The following is a 17,593-nucleotide window of genomic DNA, read 5'->3' as shown; positions in this document are numbered from 1 at the left end:
TAGTTATTAACAGGGGAAAAACCCAGTGTTGCTTCTTTCACAAAACATTCTAAAAATACACTGGTATTTCTTATAAAAAAATTCTTAGGAAATATTCTGAACATGAAAATAATTGAACTTCCTACACAATTATCATCACCTTGTAGAGCACCTTTTATTTTAGCATAAAGTCAAGGAGTATTAAATGGATTTTAAAATTCCTGTCCTATTCCAAGTAAAAAGAACACTGACACTCCAGATTATATATATTAATTTTTACTTTAAAAGAATGCCAAAGCAGTTACACAATCATTTTTGGCAATTTCTCCCAAGGGGAAATAGTTTCTGTTCTATGGAGCTGTGCCCTGCACAGAACATCAACAGCTGCTTACTTTTTAACCACGTTAACCAAAACCAATTTTATATTCTCTGGAAGACATTTTTCAAGGCATTAACTGGAATTAATCTGTAGCTATTCCTCCAGGCTTTGGGAAAATAATGCTTTCTCTTCTGAATTTCATAAAATCATGGAGCATCCCAAAGTTCTTGCCTTTGAACTAAGCAACTGGCCATGAGCACACACTTGAGTGCACAGCACTGGCAGCTGTGAAAAGCACCCTGTGGGAGCAGCAGCCAAATCACACATCACTCCCTGATGCACTCTGTGACTCGGAAATCACTTGAATATGCAATCAAAAAAGCAATTTCTGAAGTATCCAAGCCAAGAAATCCAAAGAGTGTGAAAATAAAAGGTCCTAGAGGGCCACATTGTCTTGCTCAACTACCAAAAGCTGGACAGGAATTGGTTAAAGGAGGATGACAGTCAACATTTTAACGTTCATTCTAACAAAATCATGACCTCTGTAGGTTAAAAAAAAAATAAATTCAGCATTACCACAGTAGTTAATTATGACAGGTTCCAGCATTTCTTGTAAGATATTTTTTCCAGGACAGACTTATCAGCGATTTTGGCTTCCAGCTCCACATTTAATTGTTGACCCAGCAATGCTTTAAGTGACACTACAAATTGTGCTGTCATGGAAGCAATCAGACACATGCTGTCCTGAATAAAAACAATTCAAGCAGTGTACCCAACCTGCTTGAAGGCTTAAACAAATTGCTCCTCCTTGCCCCTTACCGTGTGTGCCACTCCACCTCGTCCTTCGCACGCTCCTTGCGAGCAGCTCTCTGTTTCTCTTCCAGCCTCTCCTTCTCTCTGCTTGCCACATCTAGCCAATGTTTCAAGAGAAATTGGTAATTTAGCAAAAAAGAAACAAAAATACTGAAAACACAGGGAAGACCAGAGAAATGAAATAGAATTCATTTAAGCATGAGAAAGCATTTGCTGTACACAGTCTTTAGCAACAAAACCCTAAAACTCATTTCAGAGAAGCTGCTGCTATGAACTCAGGGTTGAAATGAAATGTTGGTGTTTTATCTCTCAGAAACACTGCACTGAGACAGCAGGGAAGAACTGAGATTAGGCAATAACAGAGAGAGTGATTTTTTTCACTATTTGGCTGTGTGTTTCCTCTGACAAACACCAGAGCAGCAGAGCATGTCTGCTCACCACATGTCTCTCCAGACAAACCCCAGAGCAAGTGGAGCACATCTGCAGCTCCTCCCAAGCTAACAAACATGCAAACACATCACAACACAGGACAGCAGCCCTGGGATGTATCTGCTCTCCCAGGCTCTTCTGGGAGAAAACAGACATCATACACTGTTCAAAAGCACATTCAGTGCACAGGATGAAAAAGAGTTAAGGCTGCTCTGAGAATGAGAAACTGAAGAGTGTTTCCTGCATCAACCTCCCTTCAGCCAGCCCTCCCAAAACTCAGAGCAGTGCCATATTCCCTGCAGCACACACGTACCCATGTTCCCGTTCTCCATGTTCCTGATGTCCGGCCGCAGCCGGCAGTCCGTGGGAGCCAGGATTGCCTCCATGCCCTTCTCCAGCTCATTGAGGCTCACAGCAAAACTGGTGAAATTGTACATCTGAAAAGCAAATGGAAGAGAACACACAAGTTATTCCAGCAAAGCAGTGCTGGGTCCCTGACAATGAATGGATACAAAACTTCCAAGAGAAATTGCTGAGTCAAACCCCCACTGGCTGCCCTGAAGGCAAGGTTAGGTTCATACAACACCAGCTGGATTTTTTGTGGGAGGGGAAGAAAAAGAAAGGGCAGATGGGGATAGAAATCACAGCTTTCATTTTTTAAGCAGTCTTTGCTTGTGAGGATTAAGACAGATTTCCTATGATATTGATATTTAACATCATCATTTTTAGAAAAAAACCAAAACCACCCACACCTAAAAGACCAAAAAGTCTTGCTGAAACTATGGAAATTAATATCCTGCTGCCCAGTTACTGCACCCTGTGGCAGCTTGCCTTGGAACAGCAGGGCCAGCAGAAGGGAATGTGTATCCACATTTCAGCCACTCTCAGTGCAAAGATCTCCCAGACAGGTTAAGCTGAGCCCCCATGTTCCCAGCTGCACTCTGAGCACACATTCCCTGTGCCAGCTCAGGCACAGCAGGGCTGCTCCCAGCACAGGACCAAAGCACAGCTTGCTGGAGTAGAATTTCAGCGCAGCAAGAACTGCCAGAGCCTGCTCCTGTGCCAAGCAGTGACACTCAACAAGTTTCCTTGGACCATTCCTCATGTTCTCCTGGATAAGGTACCACCAAGAGCAAAGCAGGGGCAGATTGAAACAGTTACCTGTGATGAGTTTGGTGGCCTACAGTTTATTCTCCAAAGCAATTTACTGCCTGGTATGAACTGCACTGAGTCTTGAACCTCTGGCATATCATCAGCCTCATCATTTTCAGATTTAAGATCTTCTTCACTCTGAAACAGAGATAACATTTGGCAGAGGAACAAAGGAACATTGGATGGTTTCATCTCAGGTTCTGCAGTGACTGTTGAAGAATCTGTTCACATTTGAGATACTGAACACCCCTGTACTTCTGCCTCATCCCTCCTGTTTGCTTCTCTGTACACAGCCTCTCTCATTTTTATTATGTCTTGCTCCTGATATTCCTGAATAGTCTCCCAACACTTCAATAAAACTTGAATATCTGTTTAAAAAACAGTAAGAGTAATAATAGTAAATGAATGTCTTTCAGAAGTGTTTTCTCCAGCTTCCTTTCTATCCTATGCCATAGCTTAATTTCACCTCACATGACCATTATTTCTACAGGTGCAAATGTGCCAAGACTGAAATTTAAACCAGCTCCCAAGTTAGTTCTTAAGTCATAAATAGGGCACACCTGGTTTTGGATATTGCATCACCATTTGCAAAACATTCAGATGTGTGGTTAAAAAGAGACAGGGCTTCATTTCAGTCTGATCCAATCACAATTATCACAGTTTTCTCACAGTGAAGACTGTGTCCTTAAGTTTATGAATGCAGTGACTTTCCTTCAAAGTTCCTTTGTTACCAGCTGCACTGCTGTGCTGCACATGTAAAACTCCAATGGTTCAGGGGGCTGCTCTCAGAATCTGAGACAATCTGACTGCTGCAGGACACACACAGCAGCACTGTGGAATTTCAGAGGATTTCACCATGAGAACCCATTTAAAACCACAACAACCAGAAGGGAAGTCTGAGGCAATAACATCCTGGAGTGCAGTAACAATTTTCCTCACTCCCACCCCCTTTTTATTTTCTTTCTGCCCTCTTTGACATGGTTCATTTGTTTCAATCACAAATACCCTACTAAGTTCAACAGAGCCTGTTTCATACACCAGAAAACAGCTCCATATGGTTAAGAGTCTAATTTCAATCATTTGGTTTGAGTATTCATTATTTAAAAAGACAGTTCTAGGCTACTTTCCATGTCAACATCTGGTTTACTGTTAGACAGTTCCCCATCTAAAAATAATCTCAACAGGAAGGAAGGAAGGAAAGAAAGAGTTGATTTTCTTAAGATGAACAGAACCTTTTTTTTTTTTTTAAAGAGTCAAAATATAAGCCTGTACCATGATGGAATCCAGAGCCAAAAGCAAGGCCTGTTGTTGCTCTAGATTCTTCTGATGTGAATACTTTTAAAGTTTGAGACTCTTAACATCAAGAGTGATTAGCTTCTGACTCTTAACATCAAGAGTGATTAGCTTCTGTTTAACTTTTCATTTTCAGTGAGTAACTGTTGATATAAGGAAACCCAAAGTCCTCTGCTGCACCATACAACATTTCCCATTTTCCATAAGGAGGTCTTGGCAGCAACTTCCCTGACACTGCTTACATGTGAAGTAAAAATCCTGCATGTTTCCAGACCTATTTTTTGTAAAGACTTTCTACTAAGTTCTGAAAATCTGCATCACCAAAAAGCATATCTGACTTAAACAAAATTGTTATTGTTTTTACTCCCAAATCCTACTATTTTTACTGCTGGAGTTAGCAGTAGAGCCACTTTCCTCACTCAAGAACTGGACAACATCAGCCTGGGGGTTGATATTTGATGATTTCTCTGACCAGTCTCCAGCAGACACCATTCCTATGAGCTCCCTTCCATGCCAGCAGCTCACACTACAAGTGCCAGGTGCCTTCTCACTGCCCTGTCCAACCCTTACCAAATGACAGCTTTTATCCTCCATTCACCTAAATAAGATGTTTTGATTTAATTTCGGACATTTCAGAATCTTTTCTCCCTAAAGAATCCTTCACCTTACCGACTTCTTCTTCGGCTCACTGCCTCTCTTCTCATTCTTCTTGTAGGTCTCGTACGTGGTGGGGTCAGTGCCCCACAGACATTCTGTCCACTTGCCATAGATCACACACAGCTTCTTCCTGCTGCACAGAAAGCAAAGCACACTGAGCTCTTCCTTCTGAGTGAGCGTGCTAAGCCAAGCCTTGCAGATTCTGATCTGCATTAAATACTCTGCTTCCTACTTCGCTGCATTTTATGTTTGTATTTGCAGATTTCACAGAATCACAGAATGGGTGATTCTTAGAAAACACAGATGTTTGATAGGCAAAGAAAAGGTTTCAGCTCATTGCAGCTCTCCAGAACAGATCCTCATGACAGTCACATGCTTTTGCCACTGTTAAATGAATATGGGTACATCAAAGCCAATTATAACACAGAAACTCAGTCACAAAACAGGTCTGGGTTAATTAAAAACTTGTAAACTGAAGACTGGAACTATGACTGTACAATAGTAAATCAGTTGCAGCTACTCTGCATTTCCCCTTTATTTCCAAAACCTGGACTGGAGAGTTTTTCTAATAATGCTTACAAATTATCATCCTGGAATCAGGGGGTTTAATAATGACACAGAGAACAAAAATGGGTTACAAACTACATTGCCAGCAAAAGAAATGCCCCAGTGTTAAAAACAGAGAGACCAAGAGGCTTTTCTCACTTACTTCTTGTCCTGGATGTATCCCTCTACCCTGTGAAGCTCCTTCCCAAAAAGTCCACATGGTTTAAAATTAAGGACACATTTATCTCCAGTACTGTAGAGGAAATAAGCACATGCTTAGAGAAGCCAGCCCCTAAATACATCAGAAAAATTATTTTACCTTGTTTAGCTTTTTTAATATAGTTACAGTCAGCTGTTGGTTAGTTTTATATATATATAATTATTTTGATTTAACTATGGTTTATTATCTGACCAGGACATGAAAAATGGCACACAAATTCTAAAATTCCACAGAATTAACAAATTTTGTGCAAGTACAGAGACAGGATTACAGATTTGATGCTACGAGAAGTATCAAACAGCTTGTTGGATTGAAGCTCTCATTTACTGACAGAGCAATGTGTGCAGGAGTAATGCTGCTCACAAAATTCTTTCTCTCATCATTTAGAAGGTAATTTATTTTATGTAAGAAAAAAGCTTTGATACAGGCAGTTGGCAGAGCAGTTGACACTCTCCAAGTTCTCCAACTCTGCAGTCATTTTTCTGTGCTGTGCCCTCAGTTTAAGACACTGTCCATTATCTAAACTTTAAAAAGTGACAAATCACAATCAACACAATGGAGGTCCAACCTGCCTCTGACAATTATTCCACTGAATGGCTCTGGAGTTAAATTTAATTTCTGTTCTCTGGCAGTGGTGCTGAATTTGGATGGGTAACTCACAAATGTAAAACCTTTGCTCTCCATAGGCCATCTGGCTTTGTGTCTTTTCATTAATAATATTATGATAATAATCCCAGGTCTAGGGAGAGTTTGCATTTGTCAGAAGAAGAAAAAAAAAACAAAAAACAACTCTACAAAAAGACAAAAAAAGCCCACAAGACTTTGGAGTTACAAAACAAAGCTTCCTGTGTGTCTGACAAAAACCAAAATCTGCTCTGTACCACAAATGACCACAACAATCCCTACAGCCCCTGGGTTCATGATCAGCATTACCTGTGATTTATGATTTCTACCACTCCATACTGTTCTAACCACAGTTTACCAATAATTACATTATGTACACAACAGGTTGGATTTGTCCATGTGTAAGCTTCATTGTGCCTGTCAAGGAAGTAAGAGAAAGAAATCATTTTCTTGAGCTTGAGATGGAAGCCAGCTTTCAATTCCGTTCATGGCAAGGCAAAATATTTAGCACTCCTCTAAGAGCACTCAGCTTCAAAACAGAAGAGAAACAGACTTTTCTTTACAAGCCAACCATGTGTTGGATCCAAGCATTAGTTCAAGTTAAAGAAGTGATATTGTCCTTATTCTTCTCCCTTCTCACGTGAGTTTTACAGTTGCTGTGCTTTGGGTTACAAACTTCAGCCCAACATAAAGAGCAGTGCAGGAATTCATCTTTTTCATTTGCATTTTTAAGTTTTAAGTGATAAAATACAGTATTTGCAGGAAACCAGACTAACAAACTAATGCCTAACAGTGCTTTCTATTCAATTGCTGCAGCAGCAGTAAATTGCATAAATGGTTTCCACAAACATGCCACAAAAGTTTTCTCATCTGTATTTGAGGCCTGTTCCAGTGCCACTGAAGGTAATTTTGGAGGTGTGAGTGGTTTTGGCTTCTTTTTATTTGCTTGTTTAACAACAGAACTATTGCAAGCTCCACAAACGTGACATTTTAAAATTCAGTTCACAACTCAATTCCACCCTTTCCCCAAAGATTTACTGAGAAGAAAGAAAAATTCTAGAATTGATTTTCCACTTGGTTTTATTTTTGGTTTGTTGTTTTGTGAAAAGCTTTAAAAGTGAGTTTACAGATTCTAAATCCTTAAAAGACATTATTCTACAATTGATCAAAAAGTTAAACAACAGGATTCCTATTATCACTAGCAGAGTCAAAGCCATCTATTCACACTCATCTTTCCATGCTGGTAAGGGAAATACTGAAGTTACCTGGTAGGCAATCAGTCTATCTTAAAAAAGTTTGTAAACTTTGTTTTAACAGAAAATAGAGAAAAAGCAGTGTTTGTAAAAAGTGCCTTGTACTTCTACTTCCAGTGAGTGTGGAGAGAACACTCCCATGTCACATTTCCAACCCATCTGTCATTTTCCAGTACAGAGAAATAACAGATCATTGAATTCTCACTATTTCCCACAGCTCCTTTTCTTCAAGGAGTCTTTAGAACAATAATTACTCTTCAGCTGGGGGAAAGAAAACCAGAATCCCTCCAATTTATCCCCCAGCCTTTATTTAAACATGGTTTTATTCCTGAACTATTCTGACACCACAAGCTTTACAGCATAAACCAAAACACAACACAAAGCACTTGTGGTCAGGGCTGATGAATTGAAGCACTTTTTGTGCTGGAGAAGTGAGAGAAAAGTGTCTTCTAATGCTCTGAAAAAACAGTCATGGTTAATAGAAAGGCACAATTTAATACTGACTCACAGCTTTGCTTCCCAAACAGCTCCTTGTTCACTTAGGCTTTGAGCAACTCAGACTCCTCAAAGCAACAGAATGGTCTGAATCACAACACTGAGAGGTTCAAAATTTGATTTCAACTTCTGCTGCTAACTTGAAGCAATTATTTAAAATAAATGTTTTAACTGTTTATATTCCAGTTTAAATCTCAGCCTTGATTAGGCTCAGCAAGAATTTTAATAGTCCTCTAAAGAAAGGCTCTTGGGGAACAAACACTATTTTGGTAACAATTGCATTTTGCACTAACATTCACAGTTCCTTCTATATTCAGAAGAAATGGCCTTTATTTCCATCACCATTTTTCTCCAAGACCAGTTCATACTTTTATGAACTTTGGAATATTAGATGCCAACAGCTGAAAAATTAAACTACCTCCAAAACAAAGCACAGGAAAAGTCAGTCTGCTATGCAAGGCAAGTTGGTTTTTTATTGAAACCAAATGTCTAGAATGTTCTAAAGTCAACATTTCAAAACCACCTCAGAGTTAGGCCTCAGAAAGGCTTTTCTAAAAGCACCAAATGCAGAATAGTTTATTTGCAACTGTTCTAGTGTATTCTCATGTCCCACTTGGGAAAGCTGCAGAGTCTTTGTGCCACCAGGACACAAAACAACTCGTGGGACATCATGTAATTCCTGAGGGACAGGCCTGGAGCAGGCTGGAGAGGCATTCCTGATTTCAGCAGGAACCTGATCCTGCTCTGGAAGTGGCAATCCTGACAAGTTCCTCCTGTTCCCTGACCACACAGAACAGTTACTGTGAGATGCAGATCTTTCCACACAAACCACCAAAACCAACAGCAATACTGAAAATTGAGATGAGCGTGAACAGCCCAGTAAGAGAATTTTATCTCTATATTTAAATTTTAAATGCCTTCAGAGAAGTAGCTTTCAGTAGCAACCAATATGTAAGAAATGCTAATTTTCATGATGGAAAAACTGGGTCAAATTGCTACAGCTATGGAAACATAACACAAAAAAAAACCCAGCTCTGAAATTAAGCAGTGAAAATTAACTTGTAAATCAATTCTTCCAACCTCTTCAGCAAGGGGTTTTTAGGTAATCACCTCTGAAAAGCCAACAGGGTTATTACAAAAAGTAAAAAAAAAAAAAGTTATTTACTTCTCATACTCACTTCAGAAGCTCCAAGGTAATTGTTCCCCGAGGCTCTGCTTCTATACTCTTTCCCCAGAATTTTAGTTTGGGATAGATTGATCCATGAAATATGAAATCCTTATTGAGGCCTTCAGAATAAAATGCACTAATAGGTGGGTGGTGGCTGACTTGCTCAGATATAAACCTAAATCCTAAGTCCTCCCTGGCAACAACAAAAAAAGAGCATTAAACAGTAAGCACATTTTTAATATTGCAAGAGGAAAGAGGTGATACTTAAAAAAAGTGAAGTATTTTTAGATTAATCTGAAGGTGAGACTTTTCCTTTTCTAGTTCTGTGACACATTTACAATTAATGAAATGAAAGGATTTCTTCTCTGAACATTTTTTTTATACTCCAAACCAGATTTCTACCCAGAAAAGCCTCTGAAGAAGTTTCACTGAAATAACTCATGAAAATACAGAAACCCTTTGGGCAACATGAAAAGGTCTGACTGAAAATTTTTTACTGCAGACATCACCCATTTCTTTGAGGAAGCTCAAAGTCCTTCAGACTAATTTCTCTATCTGACATGATCAACAAAACAATATTTAAATTAATTAATAGAGTCTGCTCAGGAAGCATCTTTGGTAGAAGAACATGAACCAATTTTTCTCTAAATAATTCAAAGAATATTCTGCCTAGACTTAGAAATAAAATTATTTGCTTTTATAGCAACTTCTCAGAAATTCTGACATAGTTTGAGGAAAAGAATTTTACCTATACTCAGGAATCTACTTTAGTGGTATTTTACTACAACCAGACCAGTGTGAGAGTCTGCTAACTCAACAGAAACACAAACAGCCCCAGCTCCCAAATTAAAGTAATTACTACCTGGTTAATTCATAAGTTTCTCCTAACAGTGGGTTAAAGGGTTTGCCAGTTCTCTCCCACTGAGAAGCTACAGCAGAAACTGCAAAAGCAGCTACAGCCTGTAAGCAAATTAAGAACACGTTGTTATGAGAATAGTGCATTAAAACTCTAAGTTTATTGTACTTTATTTGTTGCACATTACATTATTTATTATTCCAAAAAGGAATTGCTTTATATTTATTTCTTAAGGCAAAACCATTTGTAAGCCATAGAATAAATGACAGAGAAATGGGGAAATATAAACACTTTTTAAGAATCTCATTTCCAACAGGAATTATTGTCTGTGGTAAATTCTGCCAGATTATACTTTGCCTCACCTACTTCTAGAAGATCAACCTGTTTTTTTAAATCTGCTTTCCCCCCAACTTTGACTGCCCCCATCCTCAGCTCACTGGGAACAGAACTCTCCTAGTGCCAGGTAAGAACCATTTCTAGCACAGATGAGACCTCCTGAGCCAGGCCAGCAGGTTCAGGTGCCACTGAGGAGCTCCTGCAGGCTGGGAAATGGAGGTTTGGAGCACACAAACACAGGAGCCAAGATAAACTCTCCATTACACTCCAAGTAAAACCAGAGCTGTGAGCAACACCAGCACAACCTGAGGCACACAGGTGTCACCATGTTCACTGCCTTGGTGTGAGAGCAAGGCAATAACAACCAGTTTTGGAGAAGAAAATTGTGGTAAATTTGTCTCTGCCACAATTATTTTTCACCCTGGAACTTCAAAATCATGAGGCCACTCAACAAACCGATTTAAAGTGACATGAAGCCAAGATTTCATCCTCACAACACATAAAACCACAAAAAAAGTCACAGTTAAAGAAATGAGTTGAGATCCTTGGGCATGGTCAGTTGTGGCACCTTCCTTTTAAACTCTGTGCATGCATGAAGGGTCAAAGTGTCACAAATATTTGACACAGCCACTATGAAAGAAGAAACTCATCTAGACACACAAACTGGATATTCTTACTGTAGCCCCTGAGAAAGAGATACACTCAAATGAGAAACTGTCTTAAAATCAAACACTGGGAGAAAAAGCACTTGTGAATGACCCAGAAGGTGGTGAGGATTCTTACCTGCATTCTTTCCAGGGGATCTGTGTGACTACAAGCCTTATTGATGAGGTATATATGCTCCATATATTCTGTTATCCTTTGAAGGAAACTCAAGGGCTCGTTGAACACAATAGGCATTGTGATCTTGGACAGCTCCTACATAACCAAAGGGGAGGTTGATTTCACTAAGTAAACAACTGGCAACAACAAGAATTTTGGAAAAATGTTGAGGGTGAGTTTATTTATAGTATTCCTCAAAGGATATTTGGCAAGCCTGATGCAGACCTCCAAGTGCTACAGCTGAAAGAACTGCAGAACCCCACTTGCAATCTGAAATAACAACTTAAAACATTGATCCAGCTAAGCTAATAAATTCACAGAGAATGTTACCTTCTCTGCTGTGCTCTGTGTAAAGCAGAAGAGGTTAAATTTCCCTAGGTAGCAGCAATAATGTGCCAAGCAGCTCCGTGCTGATACTGAAGTGCCACACGCTCCTTGGAAAACCTCACATCCTTATTTGCATAAAATCTATCTATTTCACTGCAGCAACCACAAATTATTTTTTGAAAGGAACATTTACATAAAGAATAGCACTTGAATTGCTCTAACAGATTTTAGTGGTTTATTTAAGCAGCCTGTTATTTGTGTCAGACCATTTCTGGTTCCCCGTGTGGATAAAGACAGACACGAAGTTCATACAGAGATTTCCAACTCCCCAGGTCTTTTACTACACCCAAGCAAATTTGACTGTTTAATTAAAGTTGCACTCATGGGCATTAAAACATCTATGTAAGTGCTTAAAATTTAGCAGAAAGCAGAATGTTACCACATGAAGTTAATGCAACATTTTCCTCACCTTGGCACAAGGAAGGGGAGAAAAATGTTAACCTTAACTAACTGCAACTGATTTGGTCCAAGCAAAAGTTTGAGTAGATAGGTCACTCATCCCACCAAAAGGAGTGTTGAGAGAACAACTGTATCTCCTAGATAACATAAATTCATAAAATAAACTCCTAAAACACCTTTTGCTGAGTAAAGAATAAAAAAAAAGAGCAAGTAAGAGAGCATTGTGTCAATCAAATATATTTGATTATATCTTAATGGCTTTAGTCTAATTCTTAAAGGACAGTCTCAGAAATGCCAATCCACATACTCTAGCACCTAAAGAAGATATGGAAATAGTACTGTTAATAAATAAATGTTGAGATTTTGGGAGTTGTTGTTTCCTAGTAAAAAAGGAAAATGCACCATATGTTATTTTGTGTCTTGATGTTTAAGCAATAAAATTAATCAGCTGACATTAGGAGACCTCACACAGATGCTTCATTCAAGCCAACTTACCAGTCCAATGCATTTTTTTAATATGCTCCACACACTAAAATCACTTCTAGAAAACATTGGGGCAGGTAATGATGTCCTATAATGGGAAAAAAAAATCCAGCTGTCATTATCAGCCCACTAATCAACAAGGCCCTTTTCTTTTCTATTGAAGGTACTTCTAAAGGAAGCAAAGCAACACCCCAGGCTTGGCAGAGGAAGCAGACATGTGAAATGACTTTCCAACCCCAGAGAATCACCCTCTCCCATGAGAACAGCAATGCCCCAGAAGGTGTGAGCCAGCCCATGCTCCACTCCCATCTCCTCTGCAGCTCTCTGTATTTACCTGTGTCTCTTAATCCCATTTTCTTGAATCTCTGTCTCTCCATTATGCTTTTCAGTCTTATTGCTTTGGTGTGGCTCTAGATCAAGCATTTCTGGATATTTATGATTTGCTTCTGAAAACTCTCCTGAAGAATTGTCAGAATCAAAGCCTGTACAAAAACCAAAAGGCAACAGTTTTCTTAGGAGCCTTACCATGCCACAGAGTGCCACTCACATTTTGCAATGTCACACCTGAAGTACACTTAGACTAGGTTAGTTTATTTCAAAGAGTATCAGAGTGAAAACCCTTATTAAGTGACCTAATTTCCAGGAGTATTAAGAGCCAATTATTGCATTAGAATCAAGAATTATCATTTTTCACACTGCTGAATATAATACTAATTTAGAATCTTAAAAGTTCTTGAGTAGCTCCTAATGAGATTAGCTGCATTTTCTCTTTTCCACGGCTGCACTGTAATTACAGTAATCTGTTGCAGTTATGTACTTTTCCTTCCATTTTAAATAGACTAAATGCTGTATCTTCTGTCATTAACTTTTTTACAAAGCAGTACTTCAACTTTCTTTTAACCTCTCCAATGGCTGCTTTTGCTGTATTACAGCAATTCATGCAAGGCACACACTCCAGAAACAAAAAGCTGCACTTTTTTCAGGGATCAAGACCATGGCAATAACATCCAGAACTGCACCAGGAAGTCCCAGTGATATAATCTTACTTGGTAAACAGCAGGTGCAATGGGTGATGTCATGTCTTGCCCTGTCTCCTACATTTTGTGTCACAAGAATGTAATTACACAGCAATAACCACACCTTGGCACTCTTGGTACTCAAGGGAAGCATGACAGTCACATATAGATTCAGGTCATTAAAATGAGGACTGCCCTGAAACACCTGTCTTAAAAAAACCTTCAGTCAACTGACAACAAAATATTTCAGATTTTAAAATAGTATTTTTAACCATATATTAGATTTTTTGCAACCTGTTACAGTACACACAGCAAAATAACTTATCAGCTTAACTATAAGTTGGAAAAAAAAGCTTTTTGGTACAATACCCTCACCCAAAAAACTGATCAAGGTCACACAACAACAAGGAACAGCATCACTTCAATGAGATTAACACACCTAAATGTAAAAGTAAAGCTTCACAACAGGAATAGTCCACTGGCTTATAGAGGAATAGTTCTGAAAAAGATTACAGTAATTTCACTCTTTATACTGCACCTGAAACCCTGCTAATCCTATCAAATGCTCATTGTGTTATCCACATTAGTGTTTGCTTCCTATGATTCAGAATTGTTTTATCCTGTTCCTGTAAAGCACAAGAGGAATTTAGAGTATATATATTTTTATGGACAACAATATGTCATTGGTAAGTAAATAAATGCCAGTTTAAATGAGTGTCTTGGAGGCAAACAACAAAAATTAAATCCCTGCTCCAGAAAAGGAAGTACATCAGAAGGGTAAGTCTGCTTTTATTAGACTGCACTTCCACCTAATTACTTTAAAAAAACACCAAACCAAAACCACTGTGGTACACAGCCAGATAATCACAGACTTGCAGCTGCACTTTCCACCTTGGCATCACATGATTTATCCACTGCAAGCCCATTGAGGAAGCTTAGGAAGATGCTTCTCAATGAAGTTCTAGGTATTATAGCTCTATTAAGAACTATCCAGACACTGTTTTATGCAGAGGAAGTAGATCTGGAGGAAAAACAGAAGTGATTGTTGTAGTTTTTCTAAGTTCCAAAAAGAGCCTTACACCAGCTGCCAATAAAGCTTTGAAGCTGAGAAACCAAGTAGGTTAGAGTTACTTACAGGACAGTTTTCATACTGAAAAGCCACTGGGAGTGAGGATAAAAATGGAGATTTAAAAGGAGGATGGGAACCAGAGACAGAAATACAATTAGCTTAATCAGAAGTCCCACTTACATGTGTTAAGAGTGAAATAAAAGCTTTTAAAAAGTCTTAAACTTTCAAAGTAAAATACTTAAGTTGGGTGCCAACATAAATCTATTTCAAGAGCTTAAAGAAAAGTGACTTGCCAGTAACTTTAGTTCTCTTGGCCTTCCTCTTCCACATCCTGCAAATGAACTGAGTCCACTCAGAGTGTGCTGCCCATGAGCCAAGGCAGCAGAGCCCTGCTTGAGTCATGGGCAGGGACATCACCTCCCCTTGGGACACCCAGCAACTTCCCTGAGCAATAATTATTGTCAGCCAGGGCAGAGAGGGAATCAAAACACCTGGGTATTGAGAGCCCTCAGATATAAAAAAGGAATGGGGATAAACATGCTGGAATGCAGACAGCAAGAGGGATTGTTTTTCTTTGCCAGAAATTAACCATTCTTCACTTTCCAAATTGTCACAAGCTGTAGCTGATGGAGGCAGGTTGGCCTTTCACAACATCTGTAATTCTTACACAGGCATTGATTCAGTCTGATCCAGACAGAAGGAAAATACATCAGTTTGGCAGATAACCTCACTTCCTCCTCCCCACCTGAGAGCAACAACACCCTCACAAATACACCTGGCTGGATGAACCAGCTGGGCCTCATGGGCACAGAACACATTTCTGTGGAACTGCAGGATAATATTTAAAAAAAGCAGAATTAAATTATTTGTGTTCTCAAAAATAAATTACCCTGCTAAACAGCCAGGTATTTTCCTGCTTTGTGGCAACACTTCCACAAAACACTTTGGCAAAAAGATACCTGACAATGTTAATGAAGGATACAGCTCAAAAGAGGTCCCTGCTGGCACACAGTCTTTACAAAGTCTGTAATGGCATTAACACACCCAAGGTGACAGAGAGCAAAGCTATATGCACTTTGTCTCACAGAAAACCTCAAAGAATTTGAAATTAATCTAAGGATTGACCACCTTTATCCTGATCCAGCCTCAGAGAAGGTGGCCACTGGAATCTGAGAAAAAGCAGATTCTTGGCAGCTGTGATGTCTGGAATGAAGTGAGATCACAGGAAACATTCCCTAGGGGAGTACTCATTCACCAGGGAAGGCTGTCAGGTGAATTTAGCTGTCAGCAATGCTAATAACCTCTGACTGCAAAGAAACTTCTCCCCATGAAACTTTGTCACCAACTCATCCATCCCTTGATTCATCAACACCCCAGTCCATGCTGCAGCTCCCCAGGTGCCATCATCACCCAGTCAGGGACAAACCATGTGCCAGGATGATTCCCAAGCACACAGCACACAATGCCCTCCCATGACCACGTCCTTTGGATGAGATGGGGACAGTGTCAGAAACAGGAAACTTCTCAGCCAAGGAGTTAAATCCAGCACTATAAAAATCAGGGGTCTCCTTAGGAGACATTCATATTCTACAAGTGGATGTCATTAATTAATAACTATGGAAAAGCTGTGACTTCCTCAAGGAGTGAGTCCATAATACCTTAAAGGAGGCAGGAAACTACCTGGGCTGCTGCTGAGTGTGCTGCAGAATTCTGGAGTGACTCCCACACAGTTTAAATGCTCTAAGCCTGGTTTACTCCCTACAGGACACAAACCCCAGCACCCAATTCCTAAAACCAGTGAACTTTGGGAACACACTGCAGCTCCTTCTGGGGAAACCAGGAGCAAGAGAAGAGTATGGTGGATATACTGTTTTCATCTCAACACTAAAACACAGCTGGAAAATCTGCTCATTCCTGGCAGACACATCCCAACCCTAGACTTTGAGCAGATTAAGCACATCTGAAGGCAGCTTCTGCCCTTCCACTGATCTGACCTAAAAACAAGGAGAGCATCCTTGGAAAGAGCAGACTGAGGAGCCTGCCAAGGGAATTTCATTTTTTTTTTTTAATCAAAATTTGGAACCTCAGATCCTGAAGTTTTCACTGGGAAACCTGGAAGCTCACCTTGGCTCAGAAAGGATTGTGATTGTGGACTTGATCTCCTAGGAGTATTGCACCTACACCTGCCATGTCCAGACCATTACAAAACTAAGAGACAGACAGGCACTACAGGACGCATTTACACCTAAAAAATTCACTAAAGCATCACGTGAAAGATCCACAGTGCTAACAGGAGCAGAGAATTACCACAGACACCAGCAGCCAGGGAACATGAATGCAGAGAGGCCCATTCACAGTGGTTCTTGGCGTCACATTTCTGAATGACCTGGACAAGACACAGCCACAAAGAACCAGGTCTGACCTCACTAGGTCTGTGCAAATAACTCATCAAACTGCCAGCATCTTCTAAAGCACCCAGCTGGAGAAAGGCATTGAGCACCTGTCCTTAAAGACAGACAGTCCTGAGGGAAAACAAATCTGAAGCAAAGTATTCCAAACCTAGCACTCCTCTTAAACCAAGTACCAGGCTCCAAGAAACACATATAACATATATACATATACATATATATACATATATACACATATATACATATAAACTTATCTCTTGACAGCACATTCACCCTGTGGAGGAATAAGATGAGGATGGAACAAGGAGTGCTCACAGAACTGATACACAACACCCCAGTGGGAAGAAAAAGAGGAAGAAGAGGAAAAAGGACAAAACCAGAGAGTCTAAATACAGATGAGCCAAACACCAAGGGCTGTGCAGTTCTGCAGCAAGGGACAAAGGAATGCATCACCATCAACAACACAGACCTCATGTTTAGAGGTACATTTCTTTTCACATCTTTTTCAGTGGAAAAAAATCTAGCTCATTTATGGCAGTAACCCTGAGCTCACCATTATTAATGACACACAGAAATGGTACAATGGTTTGATTTTACAGATGATTTTGGAGTACTAGTCCCCATCACTCCCAGCTGGCATGAATGCAAACCAAATTTCCTCTCTCCTCTGTGACATAGTTGTGACAAGTCCTGTACAGTCTGCTGTCAGTCACACTGCTTCACCCAGCCCCCTCTGTTTATTCCTCACATGAATTTCCAACCAACCATGTCTAAGTCTACCTTACCCACTTCTATCCACCATGCTGCTGCCATTCCTGCAGCTTTCACACTTACCATTATTCTCTTTTCCTTCCTGTGATTTTATATTA

The 17,593-nt window shown here is 39.7% G+C and overlaps 1 protein-coding gene across 1 annotated transcript in view; it reads right to left on the bottom strand.

Moving 5' to 3' along the window:
* The window catches only part of OSBPL2 (oxysterol binding protein like 2), a 33,297-nt gene that overhangs the window by 2,761 nt on the left and 12,943 nt on the right, over positions 1-17,593 (bottom strand). The window contains exons 4-14 of the mRNA XM_054274686.1: positions 12,566-12,713; positions 12,244-12,319; positions 10,924-11,058; positions 9,811-9,908; positions 8,959-9,141; positions 6,342-6,449; positions 5,352-5,441; positions 4,655-4,775; positions 2,702-2,830; positions 1,854-1,977; positions 1,118-1,208 (exon numbers count right to left, since the gene is read on the bottom strand). Of these exons, the coding sequence (XP_054130661.1) occupies positions 1,118-1,208; positions 1,854-1,977; positions 2,702-2,830; positions 4,655-4,775; positions 5,352-5,441; positions 6,342-6,449; positions 8,959-9,141; positions 9,811-9,908; positions 10,924-11,058; positions 12,244-12,319; positions 12,566-12,713 (1,303 nt within the window). The remainder of the gene's footprint in view (positions 1-1,117; positions 1,209-1,853; positions 1,978-2,701; positions 2,831-4,654; positions 4,776-5,351; positions 5,442-6,341; positions 6,450-8,958; positions 9,142-9,810; positions 9,909-10,923; positions 11,059-12,243; positions 12,320-12,565; positions 12,714-17,593) is intronic.

The sequence above is a fragment of the Melozone crissalis genome, unplaced genomic scaffold (genome assembly GCF_028551555.1).
Source record: "Melozone crissalis strain CALT ecotype California unplaced genomic scaffold, PUWL_Pcris_2 ptg000017l_1, whole genome shotgun sequence".
NCBI lineage: Eukaryota > Metazoa > Chordata > Aves > Passeriformes > Passerellidae > Melozone > Melozone crissalis.
The sequence above is the reverse complement of the archived record's forward strand: the minus strand, read 5'-3'. Positions and strand labels throughout refer to the sequence as shown.